The sequence below is a fragment of the Mesitornis unicolor genome, unplaced genomic scaffold, assembly GCF_000695765.1.
Source record: "Mesitornis unicolor isolate BGI_N332 unplaced genomic scaffold, ASM69576v1 scaffold17546, whole genome shotgun sequence".
NCBI lineage: Eukaryota > Metazoa > Chordata > Aves > Mesitornithiformes > Mesitornithidae > Mesitornis > Mesitornis unicolor.
In genome coordinates this window covers 42987-61679 of record NW_010193163.1, presented here as the reverse complement: position 1 = coordinate 61679, position 18693 = coordinate 42987, and the positions used below count along the sequence as shown (strand labels likewise).

The following is an 18693-nucleotide window of genomic DNA, read 5'->3' as shown; positions in this document are numbered from 1 at the left end:
CAGTTGTTAATGGCCAAAAGTGTTCTCTGAAAGTTGGCAGGTAACAAATGCAATCAATAACCACTATTAAATAGTAATTATATTGACTAGGCAAAATATGGTTTATATAACAGTCAGACCTTAGCAAGCCAAGTAATATCTTTCTGCAACAATAAAGTACTTCAAATTGACTGTTTTTTATTGTCTGTCATATGAGCTCCTAGGAAAAAGGAATTTTTTGCTATAGCTGATATCAGGTTCTTTTGTGGCAAGAAATAAATGGTTTCTTAAAGTTTTCTGAAAATCACACTGTGTTTACAATCTAAGTCTTGCAGCTCAACTCACACAGAAGAGAAAGCAAAACTTGGTTGTACTTTTGCTGTTCAATTAGAGATACTTATGGTACCTGTATTTTCTGTTAATTTTTCTTTTCTTTCTTTTTATTTGAAGTTTGTAGATCACTGTTTAATTTGCATTTCAGGTTAAGATAAGAAAATATTAATTTTATTTTTCGTTTGAGCTTACAAGAAGTCAGGTGAGTGTTAATAACCGACACACTATGAAAGCTGTTCCAAGATTCTGCAAGGCTGAGGGACTGATAAATGAAATACATCTCTATGAAATTCAAAGGACTTTATGTGGAAAGAACCATGAAATAGGATTAAGCAAGAAGTAGTAGGTCAAACACAAATCTCTTTGGCAAAACGTATTTATCATTTAAATAGATCTCATTATGAAGTTGGGGTTTTTTATGTTATCTTTAATTCCCTTCTAATGTGTGTCCTCTCTTCTTAGGAAGAGTTGATCCTTACAGTTTTACTCTAGTGCAGATTTTTAGATTGTTACCTTTGTAACAAAATAATTTCAGTTTTTCCTGTGGTGATTTTAGGTAACAGGATCCTATCATCTTCTCCCGGTTTGGAGGACACATGCTAAAGGTTTTGCTATAAAACATGCATTGTTGCCCAGTCCTCTCCATAGCATTAGTTAGACAGGTCGTTGTAAATGTTGACTGTGCCTGATGATTGTATTGTTCTTTAAATTTCTTCAGTAGCATTATTGCCCTCATGCTTGCGTAAATCTAAGGACACTTCCCAGAGCTCTGTGGATTCTTGGTTCTGTAGGATTTTATACATTATTAGATTTAGTTGTACTGGTACAACTTGAGCTCTTTTGTTCCAGTTGTGCTCATAGATTTCTAGCTACAGTATCAGAAGAGACTTGAAGCTGTCAATATGTCCTTGGTAAAAACTGCAATAACTGAATTCTGACATAAGCCGCAGCTTGGGACTATAAAATGTCAATCAAGGACAGCCAATGTATTGAAAAATCTTTGCAGATAGTAGTGTGCATGAGCCAACAATGGTTTACATAGGTGCTTTTACACATATTTATATTTATTCGTTTCCTCTTATTCCCAGTATTCCTCCACTGGAGAGCTTGACAAATTTTATAGTCATTCCAGCAGGCTGGCTACAGCAGCCACTACTACTATCTGTCAGTCTAGATGGTTTAGCATATATATGTATGTGTGTATGTGTGTGTGTATATATATGTGTGTATATATATATATATTAAAAAAGTGTGTGTGTTATTTCTATATTTATATATATAAAGCAGTTTTTAGAAAACTGATTCTAAGTTATTCTTTTTCTTATTTCATGATAGGTATTTCTGAAGCTATTGCAGGACACGGAGAAGATGCCTTGTGTTTCACGAGCAGCACACTTGGACCATACAAATGGTGCTAAATCAGCCTGTAAGTAGAAAACTAGGTACTTTCTGAAGCAGCCAGATTTAAAAAAATCACAAATGCAAAGATAGACATGCACAAAGATTCAAAAGTTGAGGAATGCACAAGTAAATGAAATATATTATGTGCTACCATGTGGTAATTCTTTTTTTGTGCACGTGATGTGATGTGTTCTGCCTTAGGTTATAGGTTTTTACAAGTCTACTGTGATTCACCTCTGTATCACTTCACAGTTTTCTTCCTTTTACTATGCGTACACATGCACACTCACTGCATCAGTGTGAACCTACTGCTTCCTACCAGTCCTTGGCAACTAATTACCCTCTTAGACTTATACTGACAATGAATAAATACTGTTGAGCTATACCACAGATGTAAAATCTGCAAGCTATAAGAAAGGTGTATTCATCTCCACCCATGTGCAAATTAAAAAAACCCAAACAACAAAACAAAACAAACAAAAAAACCTAGCAAAAAAACCCCTGTTTCCTGCTGTGGTAGAAGATCATTTGTCCTCTCAAGTGGCATGTTATTTCAGGTTCCCCTTACAAGTTTGTTTGTTTTAAAACAAATTCCTTCATGCTTTCTATTTTCCTGCCCAGCAAGCCTGGGAGGAGGTCCTTATTAACATTTCTGAAACCATAGGAAGTTTGTTCTCCTTAAAACTCTTCTTAGAAACCACCAATGTGGTACCTTGCAAAATGCAAGAATCAAGTTCCCTAACAACAGTGCCCACCAAGCTCATCAATATTTTCTCATTGTTCTTGGGGTTCTCATGCTTCTATGTGTACCATATCTTTTTTCTATTTGATGATTTATATCTAGATTATAGTCTTCTTTGGTTAGATGTCAAACGTTTTGTTCTATATGCAGTCCTCTTAGGGTTTGTTTTCCCTACAGAACATAGGCACAGAGAGGTCCTGGTCTGTGACTGAAGACCTTCATTTTTACAGTAATGGAAATAATAACATTGAACCAAGCTTGTCTTATTTGTTAAGATAAATTCAATTGGACCTGTCAGTAATACATAATCAGTGCCAAGAATTGTGACCTAAGAGAAGTAATTTTCTCACTAAGTGCAAACTTGACTGGATGACTTTTTCAAGAGGATCTTTTTGCTGGACCATTTCAGTCCCTGTTAAATCAGTAAAGATGAAACTATACAGCAAAAAACCCTCACTAAACAAATAAAATATCCACTCCTGTGAGTGGTGAGAACAAGGCTTCCATTCAAGATACAGTTTTGAATATACTTTTATTTCGTAACAATCAGCTGCATATTTCTTCTAGGCTTAGCTAGGATATCTGAACCAATTTCAAATCAAAACAGTCTATCTTCTCCATATTGCCTTTTTATTAAAAAGTAAGATTTACAGTTTCTAAAGTAATGAAAACAGAGCATATTGTACCTAACAACTTGAAATCTTTTACCATTCACATTTCAAAACACATAACTTAGTATTTGTTCAAGCTGTTACGTTAATAAAGAATCTAGTAATCCGAGACTCTGTATTTTTCAGTCTGATAAATTATAGCAAGAAAATGTGGTGAAAATGCCTTTTCTTTGGGGGTGAGAGTACTGGAAAATTGTCATTCATTACAGATGACTGTCATTCATCATTAAGGACAGTTGTGAAGTGTAGGCATAAGGGATCTGGGAAATGGTCTTGAAAGGTATCCATCATTGTCAAAGCTAACCAGAATACTCCATGGGCAATAGCTTGACCTGTATAATTTTGTCTTTGAAAGCAGATTCAAAGGCAGTCAAACTTTCTGTTGTCAAAGTAGTCACATGAATTTTCAAAACCCCCTAGAGCAAACAGCTGGGTTATTGAGAAGATCACAGGATGCTGCTATTTGATTTGTAAAAGAATTTGGATTAGGGAGCTGCTATGACAAAGCATGGATCAGAGCACAGGCAGGGGTACTGGCTATTCTTTACTGGTACTGAGACCTTGAGGTATCAGGACTGTGTAGAAATTAAAATGTTGTCTCTTCTTCCCAACCAGGAAGTGTAGTGGAGCGGTGTACATGTCTCTTCTTAAATGAAACTGAAAAAAATCAGCACATGATTTAGGCCAATGACCAGTGCCAAAAACAGACAAGAGACATCACTTCAAAAAAATATAACAGTATCTCACTGAAGCTGAAGTTCTGATAATTTCTAGTTATGTTTTACAGTGTCTTATTGTACTATGTCTGGCTGGAATGGAACTACTTTTCTTCATAGCAGCCCTTAGTGAAACTAAACTATAGAAAATTCAAAATGGATAAAATTATATTTTTCACACAGTGTTAGATAACATTTGAAATTCATTGCCATGAAACATTATGGAGACTAGGATTGTGGTAATATGTTTTAAAAAGCCAAAGAGTGGTTATTAGTGTATATATAATATGGATAGCTATAGTAACAGAAATGCTATAAAAGCTTATATGTCTTTGAACTTCCTGGATAAGTTAGCCACTGAGAGTGTTGGAGTGGAAGCAGGTTGATGCTTAACTAATTTTTATGGTTGCTTAAAACTTTCTCCAAAACAACTGGTGTTAGCCATTTTGAAGCATATTGGTCAAAATGTTACATTGCTCCTATTAGGATTGAAGAGATCAACATTATACAGTACTTATAAAGCACATCTGAAACTAATTTAATTAAGAAATTATAGCTGACAAAAAGCTGTCATCAGTAACGAAACAAAAAATTGAAGTGCTTTCAGTGAACTTTCACTGAGTTTCAACTCTGCCTTTTTATTATTTTCATCAGTGATACTGAAGTAACTACAAGCTTATGAAAAAAAAAACAGTGACTGCTGCAAGGGATTGGTAGAATGGCACTGAGTTGGACCAGGTCTAAAGAGTGAATGAGATCACTTGACAAGCTGAATCTCTTCTAAGTATGTTTTAATTAAGTCAAATGCTGGGGAAATATAATGGGGAGTAATATGTTAGAAGACACTGATTTTGAAAGTTACCTACTAATCCTGGTGAAAAGACATTTTAAGACAGTATGGCTAAGATGATTTATGTTTCAATTTAATGTTCAAAAGGACATGAAAAGGTCATTTTGACTATCAGTACAAAATTGATGAGACTGATGCTACAATACTAGGTACAACATTTGTGTCTATGTTTTGAAGTTTGAATGTCTTTAAGGAAAAGCTGAGATTTTGGAAAGGGAAAAAAGAAGAGTTAAATTTGGAGGTTAGAGGTGAAGTCCTTACAAAGCACCATAAGGGCTTGGTTAATCTAGTTTATCAAAAACAAGATAGAGAAGTGGTTTGGCTAAAATTCCTAAACTTTTTTATGTGTAGAGAACACTGTCCGTTAAGGTATACTTCTAACTTTTATAGGGGCAGAAGTGATAAATGGAATAAAGGAAGCAATAAGAGAAACAAATGGCTGGAAGCTAAAGGCAGACACTTCTCCTAAAGGTTAATTAACAGTTGGAGTTAGTCTACCCAAGGAAGTATGTTCCCTCTCCTGGTGCATTTGACACAAGCCTGGGGCCTTTGCAGAGAATGTGCTACAGTAAAAGGTGTTATTGATTTCTGCACATGGGTAACAGAGTAGAATTTGATGTCTGTTGATAGGTGAATAAGTTGCTCTGTTCTTAGAGAGGACCTTTTAATCCACTATGACAAATTGAGTTCCCTGTAACTACAAAATAAGGGTTGATGCTCTATTTGTTATATGTTTGAAGTTCTATCACAAGATCAGGTTTTAAGTTGAATTCCCTTCTTTCACTTCCCTGTAAAATTCACTTAAAAGGATATAAAAATTATTTTAATGCTCCATCTTGCAAAATGTAACTTGTTTTCTGAGTAGAAAACTGTGGACAATAAAGAGCAGTGGCTCTATTTAGAAGTGGCTGCTGACATGAAGACATGTTAAAATTTTCAGTTTTTTGCCAGCTGCTGATAAGGAGAAAATACAGTATGCATTTCAGTCTTCTGGTCATCTAATAGTACTGATGACCTTACCACTTTATTTCTGCACTGGACCCTGAAAAAGAAGTGTCAAAATAGCTGGGCAAAAAATCTTCAATACATTATATTTTCTTTCAGCTTTTTTAATTATTATTTTAGTTAGTTTCTTGCAAGAAATCTTGTGATTCTAGCATATGTTGAAAACTTAATTCCGATTATTTAGCTTTATACTCCTCAACCCTTCACTTTTCTTTTTGCCATCCTTTCAGGATTGTCTGAAGCATAGAATGAGGATGGAGCATCTTTATAATGTTACCCATCAGTAATCACAGAAAGATAACCAATCTCAAAAATAAGATCAAAAACTAATGAATAAAGCATCTGCCAGAAGGTGTCTCTGGTCTGTCACTAAAATATTTATTTTATGTAACAAAAGCCCACAAAGACATTATCAACAGTCACAAATCTGTTTTCTTGATATCAGCACCATTCTGCAGGACTACAAGGTTTTCATTTCTCAAAGCTAATGAGAAACTGGTTTAGGAGTTACAAGGACAGCATCCTAAGTAGATTCAGTATGGCAGTATGCTGAGCAGCCAGCACTTAAGACTGCACTTCTCTTTGCTCACTGTTCATGCAATAAACTTAACTAGGTCATGAAATGACACCTTGATAAGATTTGCGTGTTACGCTCTTGCCAGTTAATTCCTTATTTAAAGTATATAGCTGAGAATTTATGATATGTGAACTTGGTGTTGGAATTTTGTATAGGTGGAAATTTTTACCTATATAACATTTTCTCTTTCTATCTGTTTCTTGATCTATTTTTGCAGTTTATCTAGGTTACCATATTCATTGGAGGCACTAGAAAAAATAGAACAGTTGGTTCTCTTAATCAAGATCATTGTGGCTGTTTAATACCACTATTTATGACATACCCGAATGCCTGAGGAAAGAGATTATTAGTCAAATACATTTTTCAATTGTTTGCTATAGCTGTGAGTCTGAATAAAATATGCTTTCTGCAGAAATCAGTCATCTTTCAGTTTTGAATTGTTTCCCTGCACAAACTCTGATAGGATTTTATTGTTAATAGAATAACTCCAGTAGAGATATTGTCTAAAAATATTCTCAATTATGGAAGCTGCAATATATTAGACTAAGTACTTTGTTCATATGAAGGTAATACTTGCACAAATTGTAAAAGTTAAAGTAGTTAAGAATGTCCTTGTCTATCAGGGTAAAATCTTGGCCTGGCTGAAGAGGTTTGCTCCATTTGTTTTCACAGAATCACAGAGTCACAGAAAGTTAAGAGTCAGAAGGGACCTCGAAAGATCATCCAGTCCAACCCCCCTGCCAGAGCAGGATCACCTAGACTAGGTTACACAGGAAGGCGTCCAGGCGGGTTTTGAATGTATCCAGAGAAGGTGACTCCACAACCTCTCTGGGCAGCCTGTTCCAGTGCTCTGTCACCCTCACAGTGAAGAAGTTTTTCCTTATGCTTAGGTTGAACTTCCTATGCTCCAGCTTGCTCCCATTGCCCCTTGTCCTGTCATTGGACATCACAGAGAAGGGTCTGGGTTTTCTGGGTTTTCTCCGGGCAATTCCAGGAGGTATGTTCCAGAGTGCTTTGTACAGTGCCTCCAAAGGCCACTCACTGCAAACTGAGCAGCTGCAAACAAAAGTCATCTGCAGTACAAAGCTGGGCAGCTACAATTTAAAAGTCGACTTTCTGGGAAGCAAGTTTCCAGTGGAAAGTACTTGAGAACACCTGCTTGGAATACATAGTTCCTTTGACCCATGCTATATTTAATCTGTCTCGTTTGAAAATGATAAGATATATAGCATTAAGTCTCACACTTACTGTTGTGTGGTACAGAGAACATTCATATTGTACTGCTGTCGGGCTCTTTCACCAAATCTTCAGCAAACACAGCAAGAGTACTGTGGATTGTGGCCCTATTGTCTACATTGGATTCAATCTTGAAATGTTGTAAACTGAGTCTACAGGATGAATTCAGTGTGTTGAATTCTAATAGATTTCTGAGTACTGATTTACACTTCTATAGAGAAAAGCAACTGTTCTCAAAAAGTGTGCTGCTGCTTGTAATAAGAGGATATATTCTAGTGCAGAAGGTGTATCTGATGGATGTTTGCTTGTGCATGTACAAATGTATTCTTTCTCTCTGCCAAATCTGAGATAGACACACACACACACACACACACACATGAAATAATTTGGGATCTTTTTTGGGCAATTCTGACAGACTATACTTCTCTTCTGCTTTTGTACTTTTAAAGAATACAGACAAAAGGTACAATTAAGCTGCCATTTTGTAGCCACCATTCTGTGCCTGTTTTTCAGCTGTTCCTCCTCTTGTTCCCTCCTCCATGTGGCAATTCATTGCAGGTGCATCACTGCAGGGGAGATAGTACTACAATAAAAGCATATCTATTTGGAAAATTATCTCCTGGAAATTGAAATTAGCATATTTTTTAGTGTTTCAAGTTAGTAATGCAGAAACTCAGAATCAGGTTAAAAGGGCTCCCAAAATTAGAGCAATATTCCTTTTCAGAACATGATAGGATTGTGTCCACTTGGCTGAATATTTGTCTTTCTTTCCCAAGAATATGTCCATCTCATCATGATCAAGATGCACTGGCCATGTAGAGTTTGCCACACAAAGCTAAAAAAACACTTGGTGCTTAATTTCAACTTCTTTTTCAGTATGGTTTAGGCTGGTAGCAACCCCAACTAAAATGTAAAGTGGAGGCATAAATCAAGGCAAAGCAGAAGAGAACATGGAAATGTAACAACAAAGAATGTATTAAGCAATGAAAGCCGCAGCTGGAGAAAGAAATGAAACCCTATTTTTATGAATTATGGGAATGGTGCATTCAACAGTGTGTCCTCTTCTGTGAGGACCAGACTGGTTTAGATGGCCATTCATCAAATCAGCTTGGCTGTCAGTGTAACAACCCTTTTTGGTTCCCTTTGGGGTCTGTAGGGTAATGGATAGGAAGACAGCACTATTGTTTCCAGTTTCTTTATTCTTGTGCACTATTTGTGTGCTTCTGTAGAGAAGGAAAGAAAACCATTTTGTACTGGGAAATTAATTCCCTTCGTTGGAAGTTTTGACAGTGCTTTTTCAACTGGAGTAGGTGCTTGTACTATTCACTAAAAGTGTTACGTTCATAAATAAATATATAGTCAGTCAAGTTTCTGTTATGGCTACATGCCCACCTGTTTTCATACCAGTAAAAACAACAAGTGGTGTTTTGACATCAGCTAACACTTAAGCAGCCACTAGGGTGTTGTTTTTTGCCTAACTGTTGTGGTGGCTATTATTGTTTATTATACCAGCAGCGGTACCTTGGAAACCCGATCTATAGTCAACCCTTGTTTCAAACACCCTATGGACTAATAGTGAGGATAAAAAAATCAGATTCTTACTACCTTCAGCAGCTTGCAGGCTAGTTTTAAGGCTGAATACAATGACTAGATAAAACAGGAAAATAGGTTTTGGAAGGTAAGATTATAAATCAGGTCCATAAATTAAAAGCAGAGGCCTCAGTTCAGTGACTTTCTAACTACTATATTTAACTGCTAAATACCATTTGGACTCTTTTGCTTCCCCAGATTTACCCTTAAAATAGAGAGTGGCTGTGATGCACATCTGTTATAAAATTCTTATCTATTACCACACATCAGGTGCTGTTGCATGGTGTGGCATTTACACTTTTACAGGTTTTTCTGTTATTTTGATATGAGTGATGAGAAAGGTTAATGGATTTTTGCAGTGGTATGAGACTGGGTATTCTTGCATTAAGTAGAAAGTTAAAACAGTCAGAAAATGCTATGCGCATTTCAGTATTAGTCATATGTTAATTCAAGAGGCTGGCTTACCTTCTTTGTATCTTGTATGGACATTACGGATACCTAAATTAATACTTCATATGATAGAATTATAACGTCTACTATAAATAGTCATGGATTTCTATGAAGATGTAAAGGAAGGGAAAATTGGGATCTAATTTTTTAGTTTTTATCTAATTTATATAACTGCTAAGAAATGTTTGGCTTGCATTCAACAGTGCTCACCTACTTGTCTTTATAATACATAGTTAGAACATACATTAGTATGTTCTAACTTTGAAAAAATACAAGTTATTAAAATTAAAGGATAATATTCATCATGTGGATAAGGCTATGGTATGTCTGGAAGAGAAGAGTAAACACCTTGAGTTGGATTTTTTCTAGCACTAAAAATCTCCTATTCTGTCTGCTTTGTAAATCTTTGCAGCAGCATACTCTGGTGTATGAGTATGATGACTGTTGTAGGAAGAGGTAGATTCAAATGGACTCTGTTCAAGTTCACTTAGTAATCTGTACAAAAGTTGAAGAAGTTAAGGGGTGGGAAACAGTCTTCTTGGGGTAGTAATTTACTGCAGAGACGTCTTCAGTGTTGAAGATGTGATTCTACATTTTCATCTCTAACTGCTTAGCCCATGTCAGCACAGGCAAAGTGTTTGTATTAGTCATATTTCATGTGAAACCATGACTGGAAAATTCCTCATTTTAACTGTTCCCCCTCTCCCAACAGCAACAACAACAAAAACTTAAGTTCATTTATTTTCTAACAAATTGACATGTGTTTTGTGTTGCACTATGTTTTCCAGATTGTCATAGTGCTTTGTGATAAACTAAAATAAAAAAAACAGGAAGGAGGGGGGCAAAAACCTGCTGTGACTCTGTCTTGTTTCTTTCCTTTTCTCTGGTTGATACTAGTTATGTATTTTCCATAGCTCTTTAAGTATGTGCTTTATGTGAGTCTGTACAATGTGTTTCCCACCTGAAACAAAACTGAATGAGAGTCATGGACGCAAACAGTGATGTCCAGGACCAAACGCTGTTGCTTGGATGTGTCTCTGTCACTGATCTGATAACAAAGCAGAAAGAAACAGTAAAGAAAATTATTTTATGAAGGCTTGTTGTCATCTAACTCCTGCATGTTTTACACTTTTCCTTCTGTACAAAACCACTTTATATAGCTGTGTCTTTCATTTAGCCAGTGAAGGTCAGATGTATCCCCTCTTCAACCGGTTGAGTTGAGGGCACTCTAAAGTGTTTCTCCCTCTAAGAGATTTAGGTAAAATGGCACCCCACTAGTTCTTCAGCCTCTTACACATTGCTGTGGGTAGATCATAGCAGCTGCATTTAGGATTTTAGAATTTATTTCTTCTAAATATAAGGTGAGTAGTTTGAATTAAGTTTGCTCTATTCTTTTCATAAACTTCTTGCCTACAAATGAACTTTTGCTCATACCCATTTCTCTGGGAAAGCAAAAGTAAGGAGCTTAAAAATGCTACTTTAGAAGTTTGCTTGTAGTTTTTCTAGGGAGAGTTTTTTGTGTTGTGGGGTTTGGATGTTGTGGGTTTTTTTTGGTGAGAGTATTCAGAACACTTTTCTGGTTATGTTGGTTCTTTCTTGATTTTCCAATAGGTATCAGTTACATACTTCATTCTGTCCTTTCAGTGGTCTTCAGTGTGCTAAAATATTCAATGTGTTGAGTCTTGAACAATAAGAATACTTTAGATAAAGAAAGGAAATCCTCTGACAGTCAACTTGGCTTGAGGAAAAGGGCTTCGGAAATCTGGGTTGTGAAGAGAATTCTCCACAAGGTTGTGGACTGGCTTGGGAGATCTGGATTGTGAAGAGAATTCTCCACAAGGTTGTGGACTGACAGACGCCAAATGCTATATCTCTATTATTCTGTCTCAGCAGTCCCATGCAGAAACTCATTCTGGAATCTGAGGCCCAGAACATAAAGCTGATTTTTTAAATTAGAAAACAAACAAGAAAACAAACAAACAAAACCCCCCAAAATATTTTCCTTTCAAAATATGTAACTTTATAGGATATTTTCCTTTCAAAATATGTAACTTTATAGGGGGGAGGGAGGCGGGAGTGAGTAAGTTTTGCTGAAGCTTTGCTTTTCACAATGCTTAAAATGGAAAATACTCTGTGGGCAAACAGGAAACTTCACATCTATAAATGTCAGAAGGGAATTTATCTTGTGAAATTCCCCCAAAATATAGATTTTTCTGATCCACTTTGTATGGAGACAGCTCATGACCCTATTACATATAAGCAACAATTAGCCACAGTGTGAAACACAGACTAGAGTCTTTCCCTTTATACCTTACACAGTCAAGGTGTCTTTTAGTCAAATGCCCTACATGAAAATCAGTCCTCAAAATCCTCCAGGAAACAAAATCAATACTATATTTATTTTTATAAAAAGTAAACAAATATGTAAGATAATGAAGAACATTTGGATACCTTCTCATGGAATGCTGTGCAGAAGTTGGTGGGCTAGTGCTGAATCTATGCCAATATGGCAAATGCTGAAATGCAGAATGATGTCAGATCACTAGCTCAGCCTAGAACTACTTGTTGGCGCAGAACTTCTGATAAGCTAATAAATATATACTGCTTCCAAATGCAACCAGTTTCATGTGAGCTAGCTCAACTGTTTTGCCCAGGGTATTTTGGTTCCAAGAATAGATTCGCAAAACCTGAACCTACTCTAAATGACTTGTCTAAAAGCCAGAATGACAGAAGTAAAATTGAAAATGTCTGCTCCTGGCTGTTAACATAGCCACAGCCCATTTTTCCTTATTTTATTGTGCCATGAAAAAAATTAGAATTACATTATTTTCTAGAAATGCAAAAAGGAGGAGTAAAAGACCATCTAATATCCAAATAGGGATATATTTGATTCTGCTCCTAATTCTAGAACAGTACAGTTCATAGATAAGGATTTTAAAAATCTTGGTTCCCAAATTTTAGGAATTGTGCTCTGTTCCCCTCTACCTGTTACTAACTACATGAATTGAAAAGAGGTGAAAACCTTTTCCATAATACAAAGAGGAGTCTGGATGAATTGGGAAGTACAACTTAATTGTGAACATAATTGCACTTCTTGTGGATAATTGCAATCATAAGTCAAGCGAGACAGCTTCTAACAGTTGGGTCAGATTTTTAATTTTATGATCTAAATTATTAATCAGAATATTTCCATAAGCTTTCTGCATAAAAAATCGACTTCATAACAGAGAGGTCAGCTGGTCTTTTCTTCTAGCTTTTATGATTATCAGTGGTAATCAGAAACTGTTTTCCTATAAATGTGTACTTCTTTTATGTCTCCTGACATACATACCAAATGTAGATGGTGAATTACTTACAAGCTTTATGAAGCAAAAAATTAATTTTGTAGGTTCTGGTTAAGAGAAAATTAAATTAGACTATACATGTAGGATTCAGAAACTTGAAAGGTTAAATAGCAAGTGGCAAGTGTACACAGGAATAGGCATGAGATTTTTTTCTTTTTGAGTGATTTAATACCTTGGGAATCTTGAAAGCCATATTGAGTCAATTATGGAATGCTCAATGCAGGTTACTTTTCACAGTATGGCTGCAGTCAGACAAAATGGTATGATGCCTAAAGAAGATGAGCAGATCAGTGCAAGAATGCATAATGCTATTGTATAAATCAGTAGTGTTTCCACATCTGATAGACAGCTGTGTTGAACACAGTATATCTTGAGACTGATACAGGGTGGACTTGAGGCAAGTGGTTAGGGTGATTAAAATTATAAAGATTTTTATAAGAGGAGACTGAAATGTTGAGATTAGTTATGCAGAAGATAGACTGGAATCTTCTGTAACCTAAATAGGCTATAATAGGTCTCCTAAAGCAAGATTTAAGAGCATATCCAGTACCATTAAATAGAATAAATTCAAAACAGATAAATGAAATTTTTGGTTTTTACCTGGCACACAAAGGAATGACAGAATTCAAGGTCACAAAGACAGAAATTTAAGATGATTCAGAGAGACATTTGACACCTTTCTCAGTAAGAATTTTAAATAATAATTGTATGCTTGTTTTAGAAAAGACAAATAATTTTAAAATGAAGTGCCTGAGGCAAACATATAATTTTAATATAATGGCTTATCGCATCTTCTTGTGATGTATCTTGGCTGGCCAGCATTAGGAATATTCAATAAGAGTTAGGATATTGCACAAAATGGACAAGTAGTTATATTCAGGATGAAGGTTTCTCCTCTTATTGCGATATGAATTAATTTGTTATCATTTCTCTCTGCTCCATTCGTCAAGAAAAACTAATGAATGGCTGCTTTGATTTCGCTTTTTGCACCCAGGAAGTAACTGTCATAGCTCTCTCATAGTGATTCAACAGGGTAAATATTTTGTAGCATATTCCACTCACATTTCATGCTTATCATCTATGAACAGATCTGGGACCATTGCAAATATCTTGTTCTATCCTCCTTTTATGGCATTTCACTACTTTGAAAAATGAGAGATGATGTATTTTACAATTTCAGGGAGACTCAGCTGGAAATATTTACAGGATCTGTTTTACTCTAAAAAAAATTAATCCCTTGAAAATTGTTCTGATTCCAAGTGTCTCAATTTCTGTATTAAGTCAACTATTGAAAGTCTTGTCATAATTAAAATAGCTTAATACATTCATAAGATGTTTGCTTAAAAAAATTTCTTCTTTTATTAAGATTGTCTTCTCCCACTAGTCCAATTTATAGAAAAAACAGGTTCCAAGCCCAAAATGTAACCATCCTTGACTGGGATACTTGAATGCTGAACCAGGATCTGAATTTTGTAGCTATTTTTTCTCTCAACAGAGATTCAAAATCCTAAACCCCATTTGTATTAGCTGTGAAATTAGCAAGATATGCCTGTGATTAGAACCACTTAAAGACAGAATGTCAGTTCTATAGGATTTTCTGGGGAAAAAAAGAAATGTCATTCAGTTACGGAATTAAAAGAATAAATACTGGATTTTCTTTTTCCCCAGAAATAAAAACCAAAATTAGTTACCTGGAGTTAATTGGAATTTGATAGGAACAGAGAATATTAAAGTTGGAATATCTGGTCAAGTAAAAGCAGGTTACTTAGTGCCTTGTCCAATCAGGTTTTGAGTTTTGGTTGTCACACTCACAGTGAATTTTTTTTCCTGATATATCAAGTCAGAGTGCCCCGTACCAGCTGGAATGCTGGTTCCTATTGCTTCTTGTCCTTTCCCTGAGCAGAGGCTTTGCTTTCTGGTGCCACTGGGGTTCCTGGGTGCTGCTGGAGAGCTTCTCCTGATGCCTAGGCCATTTTCCTCATCTCCAGTGCCTGACCCACAGATGCCTCCAAACAGTGTGGGTAGCTTCCAGACAGTGTGGGTATCCTCCAAAGAGTGTGGGTATCCTCCAGGTGCAGGTATGCACACGTGTGTGTGTTAACAAGTGCTGTTAGTCAGCGTTTTCCTCATCGTCATCCCTGAGGGACAGCCCTAGTAACTAACTACTCCTCAGTTGGACCTGCTACTGCTGCCCACAGTGTGGTGCCTGGCAGTCCAGTCAGTGGTCCTTGTAGTCCTCCTCACCCCATTTGCTCCAAGGACATTGTTGGAGACCATGTAACAGGCTTTAAGTCAAAGTAAACAGCATCCACTGCTCTTTCTTCATTCATCAAACTAGTCCTGTATTTATGCCAAGCTCTCAGGTGATGCAGTTCAACCTTACAAAGTCCCTGTTGTCTATTCCCTGTAATTTCTTGTTTTTCGTATCCTGGGTTTCATTTTCTGGAGGATTTGGTTGGTAACCTTCCCAGGGACTGAGGATGGCTAAACTGTATTTACCTGGATTATGTTTTTTGCTCTTCTTGGAGGCGGATGTGATGCTTGTCTTTTTCCAAAAGTCTTAGCCTTGAGAAGTCCACATGAGGTATTCTGTGTTGCTCTGAAGTCCTGACTCACCTGACTTATTATTATTATGTAGTCCCAAACCCACAATCTCCCACAATGTGTCTACTTTATTGTAACTTTTCATGGCAAAACACACATAATTTTTAATATGAAAAACCATAAGATTATAATTCACACTCCAGTTGTAGAATACAGAATTTGAGCTGCTGTTTTGCTCAACAGCCACTTTGTCAGAAGTGCAACTTCTTTTTCTGTTTTTGGGGTTTTAGTTAGTTAGTTTGTTTGTTTTTGTTGTTCCTCCTCCCCCCACCTTCACCCTCCCCCCCCCACATCTGTCCCACAGCTCTTTCTTCTGGGATTAAAGTTCTAATAAACCAGGAAAAAACCCCCTGTGCTAAGTGAAGAACAATTATTTTGAGATTACTTGAAAGCTCCCATGCAAGTAGCTGTTAAAATGTAACGTGGAAATGCTGCTTAGAGTGGCCTCAATATGTAAAAGGGAAGGCAGTAAGGACAAATCACAAGGGAGCATAAAATATAGTGTGTCTTTGAGCACTACAATAAACAGGCTATTCAGTCTTGCTACAGTGCAAATACCTGTGGTAGTAAATCCACCAGACACTGCTGTGCTATGAGCAAGAAAAGAGGCTTAAGTGCATTCAGTCTAGCAAGGCCACAAGTACAAGAAGTTGGTAATAACTTAGAAGACATTAGAGTCTCAAATGGAGACAAAGTGATTGGTGGGATTTGCAAGTGTCTAACAGTAAAATGAAATTAAGGGAGAGCCTATCAGGAAAATGCCTGATTGGTGAGATGTTAATAAGCTGTGGACACAATCCCATAGGAATGTAAGAGAGAGCACATGAGCTGGAATTAAGAGAACTGCATTGACTAACAGATGAGAAAATTTTATCAGTCCTATATGAGCAGATAAATGAAGGGAATGCTTTTGTAATAATTCACATCTCTAGCATCTGTGATGCTCTATTACATATTCTGAAGTCATCCCATTGAAATCCCTGTGGAAAAGTTGCCACTGATTTCAGTCAAGGTGGACCAAGACCTTAGTGCTAATACAGACCATGTCTGTCATAGCCATTTGTCTAGGAGCAAAGGTGGTAATGCACCAGGAATGGTTGTGCCAGTGCAAAGACCATAGGAAAATAGGTATTCAGCACTCCTTTAGCTGTGTATTGGGAGTTATAATGTGTTAGCTGAATACGTTTTCCCTTATAGGAAGAGTTAACTAGTTATACTGGATGGGGGGAGTGAGTGGGCAAAGGATTATACTAATCCATTCAGGAAAACATTTTAGGTTTATGTAGTTTTGTTTTGTCTATCAAAGACTATAATATTCTATATTTGAAAATGTAGCACATGAAAGTTTAGTTTGATTTTCATTGCTTGTCAAGAGCTTTGGATTTGTTGTTTTTTTTGTCTTTTTCAGATATCTCACTTACGGAGACCTCAAGTGTGTCTGGAGCCCATCTTGTTCTTTCACAGATTGTTGCATTTCTGATGAAGAGGTTTCACCACACTAGACGAGACTGGAGAGGAAGTCTGTCAAATGTGCTGGTGCCTGTCCTCTTTGTTGCACTGGCAATGGCCTTGTTCAGTGTGAAGCCGCTGGCTATTGATTATCCTTCTCTCAAGCTGACACCAAGACTTTATGACAATGCAGAATCTTTCTTTAGGTAAAGGTCTCATCTATCATCATCAACAGCCAGAGAACTCAAGTATATGAGTATACTCAAGTATCCTTGAGTTCTCATATTTTAAAGACTATTTGCATTCTAGGAAGAATAATAAGTTACTTTTTACAATAGCTGTTTATTTTTCAGATGTTTAGTAGATTTTTATAGTTTATTATGAGAGAGAGATAAAATTAGGTAAAATTGTGCATAGAACTTTCTGGAGAAACAGGAAAAGACTCTGGAGCAGTTTGAACTGGATAATCTATTTCAATACTGGTCATAGCCATTTATATGTAAATGCACAAATGTATTTAAACAAGCCTTTGCATGCTTCATTTTAACTAATTGCTTAGGTCCAACATTGAGATTTGTTTAACATTACTTGTATTGAATCTTGTTTACATGTTCACATATAGTTTTTTAAATGAGATAATCTTCCTGTTTTGGTATGTTTCCTATGCATGGATTTTAGACTTCTTTAATTTCTTGGTAAACAGGTAGGGTCTTGAACCTGAAGGTTGATAGAACTAGGCATATTAACTCTTTTTTTTTTCCTCCTTTTTCCCCCTTCCCCCGTGGCCCACTTTGTACAGCACTGAAGATGATAACCTAGGAAACCTTTCTCAGATTCTACTAAGATATTTCTCTGATTGGGACCACATATGCATGCATTCAGAACAAGGGTAACTGTGAATAATGTAACTACTTCCTTAATTGTAAATATAGTAAATTCAGTGGGGTTTTTTTCTGTGTAGTGTGGATTATCTTAAGCTTTTTTTGCAGCATGAGGTTAATGACAAATCTATTCTGATGAAGGAGCTGACATCTAGTTAAAGTACATGAGTAAGCTTCATTGTTAAAGGTCTGATCCAAATCCCTTAAAAGTCAGTGACAGCTTTCCGATTAATTTCAGGATGATTTTGATGAAGTCTGGTGTCCATATGAATGAAGGTTAGAAAATAATTACTATATTTTTTAGGAAACATTTCAGATATTTCAACTTTGGGAATGCAGAGTTGTGGCCATGCTTTACTTATATTACTGCTGCAAACACAAGACATGCAGCTCATTTGCTGCTTTACTTATGTACATATTTTTAGTGAATCTGCTTTGATACAAATGAGTAAAATTGATATAGCTTTAGACACAGTTGCCACTGTGATAAAACACTAAGAAGGTGCTCAAGATGCTAGATCTGCTTGTTATTCTGTGGATTTTTTCTGTTAAATAATACGTTCCTTTCATTTAATGGTTATTCCTATTGTTATGTTTATTCCCATTAGAAAAAATAATTCATGTTGGCAGCTTGAATCTATGTCACCTCAGGATTCATGTGGATGTGTGGCTAAACAAGAGGTATGTAATTTTATATTTACTTATGTATGTAGAATTTGTGTGTGTGCATATTATATCTAATACCTTGACTCTTCCTTCTGAAGTGCTAGAGAAAAGGATGAAATAAATCCTCAGAGCACTGGCTTTTTTATGATTGGAGTTTTCCTTCTGTTTCATCTAATGTTTGGGCTGTGTGTTCTGAAGT

General features: G+C 36.2%; 1 protein-coding gene across 1 annotated transcript in view; it reads left to right on the top strand.

Annotated features, from left to right (window-relative positions):
* LOC104542907 (ATP-binding cassette sub-family A member 13-like) overlaps positions 1–18693 on the top strand; it is a gene marked incomplete at both ends in the record, with an annotated part of 65089 nt that overhangs the window by 9577 nt on the left and 36819 nt on the right. The window contains 3 exons of the mRNA XM_010187374.1: positions 1648–1738; positions 16907–17153; positions 18437–18497. Of these exons, the coding sequence (XP_010185676.1) occupies positions 1648–1738; positions 16907–17153; positions 18437–18497 (399 nt within the window). The remainder of the gene's footprint in view (positions 1–1647; positions 1739–16906; positions 17154–18436; positions 18498–18693) is intronic.